Source organism: Triturus cristatus, chromosome 7 (genome assembly GCF_964204655.1).
Source record: "Triturus cristatus chromosome 7, aTriCri1.1, whole genome shotgun sequence".
Classification (NCBI taxonomy): Eukaryota; Metazoa; Chordata; class Amphibia; order Caudata; family Salamandridae; genus Triturus; species Triturus cristatus.
In genome coordinates this window covers 1,300,586,911-1,300,599,399 of record NC_140590.1, presented here as the reverse complement: position 1 = coordinate 1,300,599,399, position 12,489 = coordinate 1,300,586,911, and the positions used below count along the sequence as shown (strand labels likewise).

Sequence of the window (12,489 nt, the reverse complement as noted above, 5' to 3'; positions counted from 1 at the left end):
AGTATGGTAGGATGATGCTGAATGGACCTGAGTGAGGCAGTGTCCCTTCCACGGGTGCCTGTCTGCTGGGGCATATGATGGGTACAGATGGGTTGCATGCAAGCTCCTAATGCAGACTTGGCAAGCTTTTGGGAAGGTGAGCCATTCTGCACTAATGATTTGACCAGGGTGGTAAGGCCCTCAACCATAGACCTCAAGGCCCCTATTTCGGCCCGAGTATATTAATAAGTTGATGGGTGTTATGAGAATCAGCGTTTGGTGCTGGAGGGGTCACATTGAAAGTCTTGAGGTGCTGCTGGAGAGTGTCTTCCTCGGGTCATCAGTCAGGTCCAGTAGTGGAGTGAACCTGTTTGCATATGAAATAATAGGGTCTGACTGTGGTATGGTGTTGCTAGTAATATCATGGGATTTGGTTGGGAGGGAATGAATCCTCACAGTGTGAGGTGGTACCTCCAAATTGTAGGAGGGAGTCCCCTTTGAGAGTGTTTTCCTAAACATTGCAGGGATAACAGGTGAATTTCTGGGGCTGATATTTCTGGGGGAGGATTGAGCAGGTGGGGAGCCTGAAGGGGTGGCTAATTCAGTTACTAAAATGCCTTCACACTCACTAATCTAACAATCGACACGGTGTAATCTGCAGTTACTGCCTAGTAGGTGCTTCAGTGATTTTTTAACCTTTTTCCCTTTCTCTGATTGCCCACCGCCAGTGCCCTCCATCGTTTTTCTCTTCCCCTACACAATTGCTCAATCAGTACTCTGTAGCTAGCTGATGACATGTTTAAAATAAAACAAGGAGATTCACTCTCCAGGTGACTCAGAGCAGAGCAAAGCGGGCGGTACCTGGATAACTTTGCTCCCCCTAGCTCCTACTTCTTTTAGAGCAGAGGAAGAAGGCTACCACAAAGGAAAGACTAACTTGTCAAGAGTGGGAGCGCACTCCTAAGGGTAAGAAGAGAGAAAAAGAGAAATGCCAGCACATAATATTGAGCAGTGAGCACTGAGCACCAATAGTTCGTAGCAATAATGTAAAAACTAGGCAGCAGACAGTCCCAATTTACTTGAAGTAAAGGAAAACAAGTTCAGACCTTGTCCAGAGCCAGGGAGTGAAAGGGGGAGACAAACAAGGGCGCAGTGCCTCAGATGTCAGGTTTCAGGTGTCAGCCAACTGCGAGTTGCAGGCAGCCAGGCCAAAGGGGGTGGCCCTGCCCTGCCTCTTCCTCGCAATGATGGGCAAGGACTGGTCCGGCCTTGGCCCGGACTTTGCCCAGGCGCGACCCGCGTGCGTCCCGTGCCACGGGAAACAGAAAGCGCTTTTATGGCGCGTCGGTTGTCCTCCCGCCCTCCAGGGAGCAAAGACTTCTGGGGCCCGTGGTACTGTGGCAAGCAGCAACGGTAAATGCGTCCCACGCTGGGGGAAACAAAAGGCACTTTTGTAGCACGTTGGTGGTCTTCTCGCCCTCCAAGGAGCAAAGACTTCTGGGGCCTGTGGTCCTGTGGCAGGCAGCAGTGGTAAATGTGTCCCGCGCCACGGGAGACAGAATGCGTTTTTGTAGCGTGTCAGTGGTCCTCCCTCCCTCTCTCCAGGGAACAAAGACCTCTGTAGCCTGTGGTCCTGTGGCAAGCAGCGGCGGTAAATGCGTACTGCGCCACGGGAAACAGAAGGTGCTTTTGTAGCGTGTCGGTGGTCCTCCGTCCCTTCAGGGAGCAAGACTTTTGGGGCCTGTGGTCCTATGGCCTGTGATCCTGTGGCAAGCAGAAGAGGTAAATGCATCCCACGCCACAGGAAACAGTAGGCACTTTTGTAGCGTGTTGGTGGTCCTGCCTCCCTCCAGGGAGCAAAGACTTCTGGGGCCTGTGGTCCTGTGGCAAGCAGCAGCACTTAATGCGTCCCGCGCTGCGGGAAACAGAAGGCCCTTTTGTAGCGTGTCGGTGGTCCTCCCTCCAAGGAGCAAAGACCTCTGGGGCCTGTGGTCCTGTGGCCTGTGGTCCTGTGGCAAGCTGCAGCGGTAAATGCGTCCCGTGCAGAGGGGAACAGGAGGTGCTTTTGTAGTGTGTCGGTAGTCCTCCCTCCCTCCAGGGAGCAAAGACTTCTGCGACCTGTGGTCCTGTGGCAAGCTGCAGCAGTAAATCTGTCCTGCGCCACGGAAAACAGGAGGCACTTTTGTAACGTGTCGGGGGTCCTCCCTCCCTCAAGGGAGCAAAGACCTCTGGGTCCTGTGGTCCTGTGGCAAGCAGCAGCGGTAAATGCGTCACGCGCCGAGGGGAACAGGAGGTGCTTTTGTAGCGTTTTGGTGGTCCTCCCCCCCTCCAGGGAGCAAAGACTTCTGGGGCCTGTGGTCCGGTGGCAAGCTGCAGCAGTAAATCCGCCCTGCGCCACGGAAAACAGAAGGCGCTTTTGTAACGCATCGGAGGTCCTCCCTCCCTCAAGGGAGCAAAGACCTCTGGGTCCTGTGGTCTTGTGGCAAGCAGCACCGGTGAATACATCCCACGCCGCGGGAAACAGAAGGTGCTTTTGTAGCGCGTCGGTGGTCCTCCCTCCAGGGAGCAAAGACTTCTGGGACCTGTGGTTCTGTGGCCTTTGGTCCTGTGGCAAGCAGCAGCGGTAAATGCGCCCTCACACCCCTCAAACATATTTTGATTGTATGCTTGTTCACCCTTTCTGGACACAAGTCTGAAATCAGATCAATACTATTTTTGACACTTCTGTGTTCTTATCATTTATTAACATTTTCTTAGGTAGTCTATCGGCCGATTGGGAGCATGTTTCACCATACATAAAAATGATTGACCTCCTTTTAGCAGTTGCATTTCAGAAAAGTACTAAAAATTGGAAGGAAATCTCCATGCTGTCTTTTCAGCCCTGGTGGTAAGTGGTCTGTTACAATCTCAGACTTGATACGGCTTATATTCACCCTATTTCACTTGCCATTAAACGTTCTATTTTTTGGAGTCCCATCACAAATGTTATGGATTGTCATGCTAAGTCCTCACTTTATCATAACCCATTAGAAACGGGTTTTTTAAATCCCCTTAATGTTCATATTGTATTCAAAGCTATTGTATGCGTTTTGGGAAACTTTACAATGTTTTACTCATTTATGAGCACGTATGTTATTGTTATTTCTCCACTTAAATTGCTTTGTGTATATTTTTGATTAGGGCAATGCAAGAAAAGGTTTGGGGGGCTGAAATCACCATCTTCCCAGGTTTCAGAGACTGACAGACCTTTGTCAGAAAACAAAAATCTTTTACATAGGCTATTTTTGCTACTTTTTGTGCTGTCGACCTCCTTCCAGTTAATGGTAGAAATTGGCATGAAATCAATAATGGATTCTGGAAAATTATACATTTCAGAAAAGGAGACAAAATACTGAATTCGGAAAGGGGTCATTTGTATAGATCCTACAATGTTTTTTTTAATAGAAACTAACAGCTGGAAATAGGAAAAATTGAAAATTAGTTGAAAAAAACAGCTATTTGTGCCAACGTTTTCACCTGTAATTTCTACCAAGTATGACAGATATTTGAAAGCAATATACCGTTACATCCGCTGGACTCTGCTGGTTGTGGGGCTAAATAGGACTTGTGGGTTCACCAAGAACCCAAGGAACCCAGAGCCAATAACTGAGAAAAGTCTAGCAATGTTTTTTTTTTAATTGTGTACCGGGTATATAGCAATTCATTTGGGAAAATAAAAACAGTGAAAAATCGGTATGATAGACACCCATGTATTTCCAAAATGGGAACAAAATATAGAGTTTAGAAACAGTAGCTATTTGCACATCTCAGAAATTGTGGGTACCCATACTAGCATGTGAATGATAGGACATTTTTCAAAGTGACTTCTTTTTTACACATTGTCTTACATTTAGAAGGCAGAAATGCGTCAATAGGTAATACCAGTTGCTCTACAATTCTGTGTTCCCCTAAGTCTCCCAATAAAAATGGTACCTCACTTATTTGGGTAGGCCAAGTGACCGCGACAGGAAACGGACCAAAACGCAACGTGGACACTCCACATTTTTACTGTGAAAACAGACCCTTTTTTTGCAAAGTGTCTAGCTCTGGATTTTGAACCCTAGCTCAGCCAGCACCTAGGGAAACCTAGCAAACCAATAATTTTTTGAAAACTAGACACCCAGAGGAGTCTAGGGGGTGGTGACTTGAGTGGCTCTCTCCGGGTTCTGTTACCCAGAATTCTTGCAGACCTCAAACTTTGGCAAAAAATCATTTTCCTCACATTTCTGTGATGGGAAGTTCTGGAATCAGCGTGGAGCCACAAAATTTCACCCACCCCGCACTTCCAAAAATCTTCACAAAAAAAAATGATACCTCACTTGTGTGAATAGGCCTAGTGCCCGTGACAGGAAACGGCCCAAAACGCAACGTGGACACACCACATTTGTACAGTAAAAACTGACCCTTTTTTTAAAAGTGCCTAGCTCTGGATTTTGAACCTTAGCTCTGCCGGCACCTAGGGAAACCTAGCAAACCTATACATTTTCAAAAAATAGACACTCCGGGGAATCCAGGATTGGGTAACTTGTGTGGCTCTCACCGGGTTCCTTTACCCAGAATTCCTTGTAAATCTCAAACTTTGTCAAAAAAACATATTTTTCTCACATTTCTGCGATGGAAAGTTCTGGAATCTGTGTTGATCCACAAAATTCTACCCACCCCACCCCACATTTACCAATGTCTTTCGATAAAAATGGTACCTCACTTGTGTGGGTAGGCCTAGTGCCGGCGACAGGAAACGGCTCAAAACACAACATGGACACACCACATTTTTACAGTGAAAACAAACTCTTTTTTGCAAAGAGCCTAGCTGTGGATTTTGAACGCTAGCTCTGCCAGAACCTAGGGATACCTAGCAAACCTATACATTTTCAAAAACTAGACACTCAGGGAAATCCAGGATGGGGTGACTTGTTTGTCTCCCACCAGGTTCTGTTACCCAGAATTCTTTGCAAACCTCAAACTTTGTCAAAACACACATTTTCCTCACATTTCTGTGCTGTGATGGAAAGTTCTGGAATCTGCAAGTATTTGGATAAAAATGGTACCTCACTTGTGTGGGCAGGCCTAGTTCCTGCAACAGGAAATGGCCCAAAATGCAACATGGGCACACCACATTTTTACAGTGAAAACTGACCCTTTTTTGCAAAGTGACTAGCTTTAGATTTTGAACCCTAGCTCTGCCGACACCTAGGGAAACCTATATATTTTTGAAAACTAGACACCCAGGAAAATCCAGGATGGGGTGACTTGTGAGGCTCTCACCAGGTTCTGTTACCCAGAATCCCTTGCAAACCTCAAACTTTGTAAAAAAACCTGAGATCTGCGTTGGTCCACAAACTTCCACCCACACCGCATTCTCCAAAGTCTCCCGATAAAAATGGTACCTCACTCGTGTGGGTGGGTCAAGTATCCGCGACAGGCAAGTGCCCAAAACATATTGTGGAGACATCAAAATTACCTATCACAAAACAACCTGGTTTTGCAAGGGCGGGCACCTGAATTTTTGGCCCGGGGCTCAGCGGCCATCTAGGGAAATGTACCAAACCCACACATTTCTGAAAACTAGACACCCTGGGGAGTCCAGTGAGGTATGGCTTGCGTGAATCTACTTATGTTTCCCCACCCAGAATCCCCTGCAAACCTCAACTTTAGCTGAACAAATTTCACATTTTCCTCATTTTTCTGTGTGGGAAAGTTGTGGGATCACCGGGCTGACACAAATTTCCAACCACCTAGCATTTCCCCAGGTCTACCATTAAAAACGGTACCTCACTTGTATTGGTAGGCATAATGGCTGCAACAGGAAATGGACCAAATCGTACTGTGGTGACTTCAAAATTACCTATCATACAACAATTGTTTTTGCGGGGGGGACCAGGTGTTTTGGCCTGGGGCTTTCGGCCATCTAGGGAAACCTACCAAACCCACACATTTCTGAAAACTATACACCCTGGGGAGTCTAGTGAGGTATGGCTGTGTCGATCTCCCAATGTTTTCCTACCCAGAATCCATTTTTGTGTGGGATCACTGTGCCAGCACAAATGTCATACCACCCAGTGTTCCCCTTGGTCTCCCGAGTAAAATGATACCTCACTTTTGTGGCTGTCCAATGTAGAATCAGCTAAAAAGGTATTTTTTTTTAAATGTAGCGCTTAAAATTTGCGGTTCTATACCCTTAATCCCTATGTTTTTGGTCCTTCCCAGTCACAGGACTTTGGCCCACCCACACAAGTGAGGTATCATTTTACTGGGGACCACAAGGGGAACACTGGGTGGTAGGACATTTGTGCCATGGTGATCCCACAGACAAATGTAAGGAAAAAGTATTTTTTTCAGCTAAATTTGAAGTTTGCAGGGGATTCTGGGTAGGGAAGCGTTGGAGGTTCCACGCAAGCTATACCTCACTGGACTCTCCAGGGTGTCTAGTTTTCAGAAATGTGTGGGTTTGGTAGGTTTCCCTAGATGGCCGCTGAGCCCCGGGCCAAAACCCCAGGTGCCCACCCCCCCTTGCAAAACAGGTCATTTTTTGAAAAGTAATTTTGAAGTCTCTAAAATACATTTAGGACCCTTGCCTGTCACGGGTAAGTGACCCACCCACACAAGTGAGGTACCATTTTTATCGGGAGACCTGGAAGAATGCTGGGTGGTAGGAAATTTGTGCTGGAATGGTGATCCCACAGACAAATGTGAGGAAAAGGTGATTTTTTCAGCAATATTTGAGTTTTGCAGGGGATTCTAGCTAAGAAAACGGTGGGGGATCCTTGCAAGCTATACTTCCCTGGACTCCCGCCGGGTCTCTAGTTTTCAGAAATGTGTGGGTTTGGTAGGTTTCCCTAGGTAGCCGCTAAGCCTGGGACAAAAAAACTCATGTAACCCCCGTTGCAAAACCAGATCGTTTTGTGATAGATAATTTTGATGTCTACACAATACATTTTGGGTCCTTGTCTGTCTCAGGTACTTGGCCCGCCCACACAAGTGAGGTAGCATTTTTATTGGGAGACTTGGGGGAATGCTCGGTGGAAGGTAATTTGTGTTGCCCAGTGATCCCACAACTTTTCCACACTGAAATTTGAGAAAAATTTGATTTTTTTTCAGCAAAATTTGAGGTTTGCAGGGGATTCTGGGCAGGGAAACGTTGAGGGGGTACACGCAAGCCATACCTCCCTGGACTCCCTCCTGGGCTCTAGTTTTCAGAAATGTGTGGGTTTGGTAGGTTTCCCTATATGGCTGCCGACCCTGGGACCAAAAATGAAGATGCCCTCTATCTATCAGAAAACGTCCTGGTTTTGCCAGGCGGGCATCTACGTTTTTGGTTCCGCGTTTGGCGGACATCTATGGAAACCTACCAAACCCACACATTTCTGAAAACTAGACACCCTGGGGAGTTCAGTGAGGTATGGCTTGTGTGGATCCCCCAACGTTTTCCTACTCAGAATCCCCTGCAAACCTCAAATGTAGCTGAAAAATCACTTTTTCTACACATTTTTGTGTGGGATGATGGGCTGGCACAAATGTCCTACCACCCATCCTTCCCCTTTGTCTGCCGAGTAAAATTATACCTTACTTGTGTGGCTATCCAATGCAAAATCAGCTAAAAACGTATTTTATTTTAAATGTAGCGCTTAGAATTTGCGGTGCTATACCCTTAATCCCTATGTTTTTGGCACTTCCCAGTCACAGGCATTATGTGCCAAACCATTCTTAGTTGTTGCTTCTGAAGAGTGAATGATTATGTGCTGCAGACCGAAGAAGCTTAACTAGTCCCAAATCTGAAACAGTAAGTGGACACGTATGCTGAACACCGAGGGCTGAGGAAGCTCTTAGAGGACGAAAGCATGGAGATTGGTACCCCATTTCACAAGTACTATAAATCTGTATTTCTATTATGCACAGATCAACTCAAGATGCAGGTGTGGTATCTCTTCCATTGAAAAATATTTATGTTTGAAACGTTATGCTCCTAAATAAATGAAATGTAATCTACTCAACTGCTCAAGCCGACCAATCAGACTCAGAGTCTGTTTTCCATCCAGAGACCTTTGCCCAGATTTATTAAGGTTTTGTGTTGCATCTTTTTTATGGCACAGCCACCACACAAAATCCTTTTTGGCATTTACTAAGCTACATAAAGCCACTTTGCGTGGTTTAATAAACACAAAGTAATCTTGCCTTACTTTACACCGGACAGCGTTCCATGGGTGTTGACACCACCCCAGATTGACTGAGGTGTGCAAGTGTGCCTGTGTTGGCACTAGGCAGCACACAGAGCCCCAGTGCTAGGAGACTGCAGATAGGCGCCATATCTTAGAAGATATGGCACATTTCTATTGTCTGCCCTTCATGCAATGCAGCGCAGCAATGCAGCAACTTTGCCTACTGCCTTGTGTTGTGTACAAATGTTAGTAAATATGCCCCCTAGTCTCTCACTTTAGGAGCTGAGAGCGAATGCTACTGAACAAGATAATGGTAATATCCACTATTTACAGTACCTTGAGGTCCCAGTATAGAGACTAAAGGTGACTAAGAAGCGGTTAGGATGCAACTTGTCTCCGCCACTCACCTTGGCAACTTGGGCCAGACGCCGCAGTGAGTTGTGAAAATGCTGGCTCTCCTCGTCAGTTAGACAGCAAAATGAAAGATCCTAATAATACACAAAAAAGACATTTAGGACATTTTCCACACCATCAATAAAAACCCTAAACTCTGTGCACCTTTCTGTCTCTCCCAAACTCAAAATCCTCACCCGACTAAGCGGCGCACATAGCTGGGCATCCCATTCTTGTGGCGCAAGGTGAAACAGAAAGTAGTATGTACAAGGCACCGCTTTAGAAAATGGCTTCCCTATATAAATATCATGGATTAACGCATAGCTTGATACAGATAGGATGATTGTGGGGGTGCTTGACAGGAACTCTGATTTAAATATACTTTGTGTAGGATCATCTGCTGCGTCGTGGACTTTAAGGGTTCAGAGTGGCTGTGGAGGAGAGTATTTTGAGCCTTTTTGAAGTAACATAACAAGTGTGTTATATTAATGGTTAGTTTGCACTCACATATACTCTGTGTGATTAATATATGAAGAGAAGAAAGAGGATTACATATCCTCATGATTAATCAGACTTTCATATGTATTTTAGAAATGTACTGACTAGGTGAATTTATACTGTGTGAATGGATAACAAAGAATATGTGTTTATTGAATTCTTAATATTTCATTCATAACCTTTAGCGTATTAAGACTTGCCATTCATAATTTTTTTTACGTGCTGAAGGTATTTCTTTGTTGTTCATAGAAAATGTGCACGTAATGTAATCTGTGTGTTGTTAATTTAGCCTAACTAGGCCATAAATGCATCTCTAATGTCATTTTCAGCTAACATTTGAATATGTATTTTGCTTGCATTGTGGAATGTTGCATGCTTCTTGTGTTCCAACTGCAAGTGAACAAGGCTTCATTAGTTTAGAGACAGAATTATTGTTCTTAGTAGATAGAGAGGCCTGAGAAGGAGAAAGTGATAATGGATGGAGGACGCGTTCTCGTGGTAGGAGATGGCACCAAGGACATATAAAAATACTTCGGCGTGAGAACATGAAGGTGGAGAAAAGATGTCAGAGGCTGGTGGAGACCGAAAATTACCAGTGGCACAATGGGAGGTGCCTTAATTTAATGGTTGCTTATGTGAAAAGTAGTTAGGGACATCAGGCACTCTGCTTTAGGATGCCTTGAGGTACAGACCTTGCCGTTGTGGCTTCATGCTGCCTGTCCCTGGTTGCAGTTTACTTCTTAGGAAGGCTCTAACGTCTGACACCTTTCTTCCTATTTTTTGCTAAACTTACCCTAGATTAGGATTTCCATTTTAAGATAGTGTAGGAATAGTAAGGGATTTGTAGGGTTTTTACTTTAAACTTGATGCACACTTTTCTCCCCCGTCCTCTCTATTAGGGCTGTCTCCCTGCCTCTCTCTTTCTGCCTCCCTCTCTCCTCCCTCCCAGTGATGCTGTACATGCCGGATCCGCCCTAAGATCTGTCCATCTAAGCAGCCACGCATCTATTAGTGTCACCCCCGCAGTTTACAATGAACAGATCAGAAGGCCTCATACAGTGTTCAAAGTATAGGACGGTCTGACGGACACATTTTGTCACTGTGCACGATGCCCTCACTGTCTAAAGCTGGTGTTCACAGTGTGCTCACCACGTGGCGTGCAGAGCACAGATCAAAAGTTCACAGATTGTAATGAAGATAGTGCAATTAACAGAGCATAGTGCACAGTGTACTGAGCACAAGACCAGTGAAGTGTCTAGAGCACAGTGCAGCGTCTATAGCATACGGTGCACATATCACTGGGCATAGTGCAATGAAGCGAGCATAGTTCAGACACAGAAGGCACACAGTCTGCTACTCTTACTAATCCGTTTGAATTTCATTTTTACTACAACAGAGTCTGGGCAGTCAATGGCACTACATATATGTGCACCACACCTGGAGGCGTGTTTCCCAAGGGGGCGAGTCTCCCCTCAGCAGTTTTCCCACCAGAATCTCTCCTCACAGATGGTCTTCCTGGGAGCCATGGGCTGCACAGCAGGAACGTTTCGAAGTGTACCACCGACACGAGACGGGTGCCTGTCTCCAAAGCCCGTGCAGTGCACACAGGCGGAACTTAAGGGCTGTGCGTTAGTGCCCATGTTCGGTGCAGGCGACAGATGGGGAAGCCGGGACTCCTCTGGAAAATAAAATACCCTCCTGAGGGGGGACAGCAGCTCCATTTTCTGTACAACACACCACTCCTTGACTTTGCTAACCAGAGAAAAACAGGGTTATAATGCGTTACTACGTGTTCCTGCACATGTATGCAGTCGGTGCCTGGCCATGGAAATCACATGAGACATGTTATGTGAGCAAGGGTGTAAGTGCGTACGCTTGTTGCCTGTTTTGGCTGCTACCTATGACCCGTTGGTGACTGAACGATTGTCAATTACCCCTAGGTGCAAGACATGCTTTAAAAATTAAATTGTCCTCCTTTCAAAAAATGTGTTATTTTTCAGCAAATTTTCTAGTTAAATATTTTATGTGTTTGACTATGTCACCAGATTTGGGGAAAAGTAACTCCATTAGAGAGGTAGAAAAGAAGTCAGAAAATAGTGTAAATGGTAAAAATTCAGCAGAATTGGCCAAAACTACTCTAGAATTAACAGAGAAAATAAGAGAGTTGACCAAAAATCTAGAAGCTGTAACAGTTCCAGTGACCATAGGTCCAGTGATGCCCATATTCGAGAAACAAAAAGATAGTGAACATTGCTTAACAGTTCCTTATAGGAGCCATAAATTGGCTGAGAGTCCAGAACGGAGTCAAAATGAGAATCCATGGAGACAGACCATAAGTATGATTGAACCGAGTGTTTCAAATAATCCATTTATAAGTCAGAATTATACTGAAAAGAGTAGAATGACAGTAGAAACATTATTAGAACCACAAAGGAATCCAGAACAAGGTAGCATAGAAAACCCAGTAGGACCATCCGCAGAAGAATTAAGTGAATGGCTAAGAGGTTTACAGAGAAAAGACAAAGAATCCCAGTCAATAGATGTGGCCAAATTACGAATGGTATTAGAAGAGTTAATAGTAGGAACTATCCCTACTGAGAAATTGAAAACTTATCAGGATGAGGAATTATTGTTTTTGTGTAAAAGTGTGACATGGAGAGCGAAAAACCTACATGAAAGATTAGAAAAAGTAGCAAATGAAATGGGAATAGACATTGAAAAGGTAAAAGCTTTGCAAAAGCCCTATCGAATTGATTTCACTGAAAAGGATATTAAAAATTTGAACACCACAGGACGGATAGGTCAGATTAACCCCTTCAGTGCCCGCCCCTTTCCCCGCCCTGTGCCGGCCGTTGTATTAGCGGGCGGGGTTTATGACGAGCTGGTCTCGTCATGGGCACAGCGCAACCACGGCCCATGACGAGACCAGCTCTTCATGGGCATTGAAGAGGTTAAGGACATAATCATTTTATTGAGAAAATGGGGAGATGTGGATAAATGGAGACGCAGGTGGTATAGAAAGCGTGAAGATGCCTCAGAAAAGGCATTTTCAGCTTTCCCTGTTAGAGAAAAAGAAAAGGTAGTGACAGAATACCCCATGAGGGAGATTCCAGGAGGAGGGTACGTACACGTCCCATGGACAAGACAGGACATTTTGTCTTTTACGAATGATTTCCCTCGACTACGCGAAAAGCCCGTCGAGTGGTACCGGAAAGTAGACAGATTTGTAAAATTGTCTAAAGTACTATGGATAGATCTGAATAGCCTATTTGACATAATAGTACCAGCAGATTTATGGACAGAGTGCAAACTGATGATAAATTGGCCAACTCAAGAATACCCTAGGGATCCTAAAACAGGAGCTCCCGACCCTGAGGTAATGAAGAAATATGAAGAGGTTATGGCATTTTTGAAAAATAAGGTG

At 45.1% G+C, this 12,489-nt stretch overlaps 1 protein-coding gene across 2 annotated transcripts in view; it reads right to left on the bottom strand.

The window, feature by feature from the left end:
* Nucleotides 1-12,489, bottom strand: part of PRODH2 (proline dehydrogenase 2) — a 918,268-nt gene that overhangs the window by 440,191 nt on the left and 465,588 nt on the right. For both annotated transcript variants that reach the window (XM_085618909.1, XM_085618908.1), the window contains exon 5: nt 8,582-8,662. In XM_085618909.1, the coding sequence (XP_085475035.1) occupies nt 8,582-8,662 (81 nt within the window). The remainder of the gene's footprint in view (nt 1-8,581; nt 8,663-12,489) is intronic.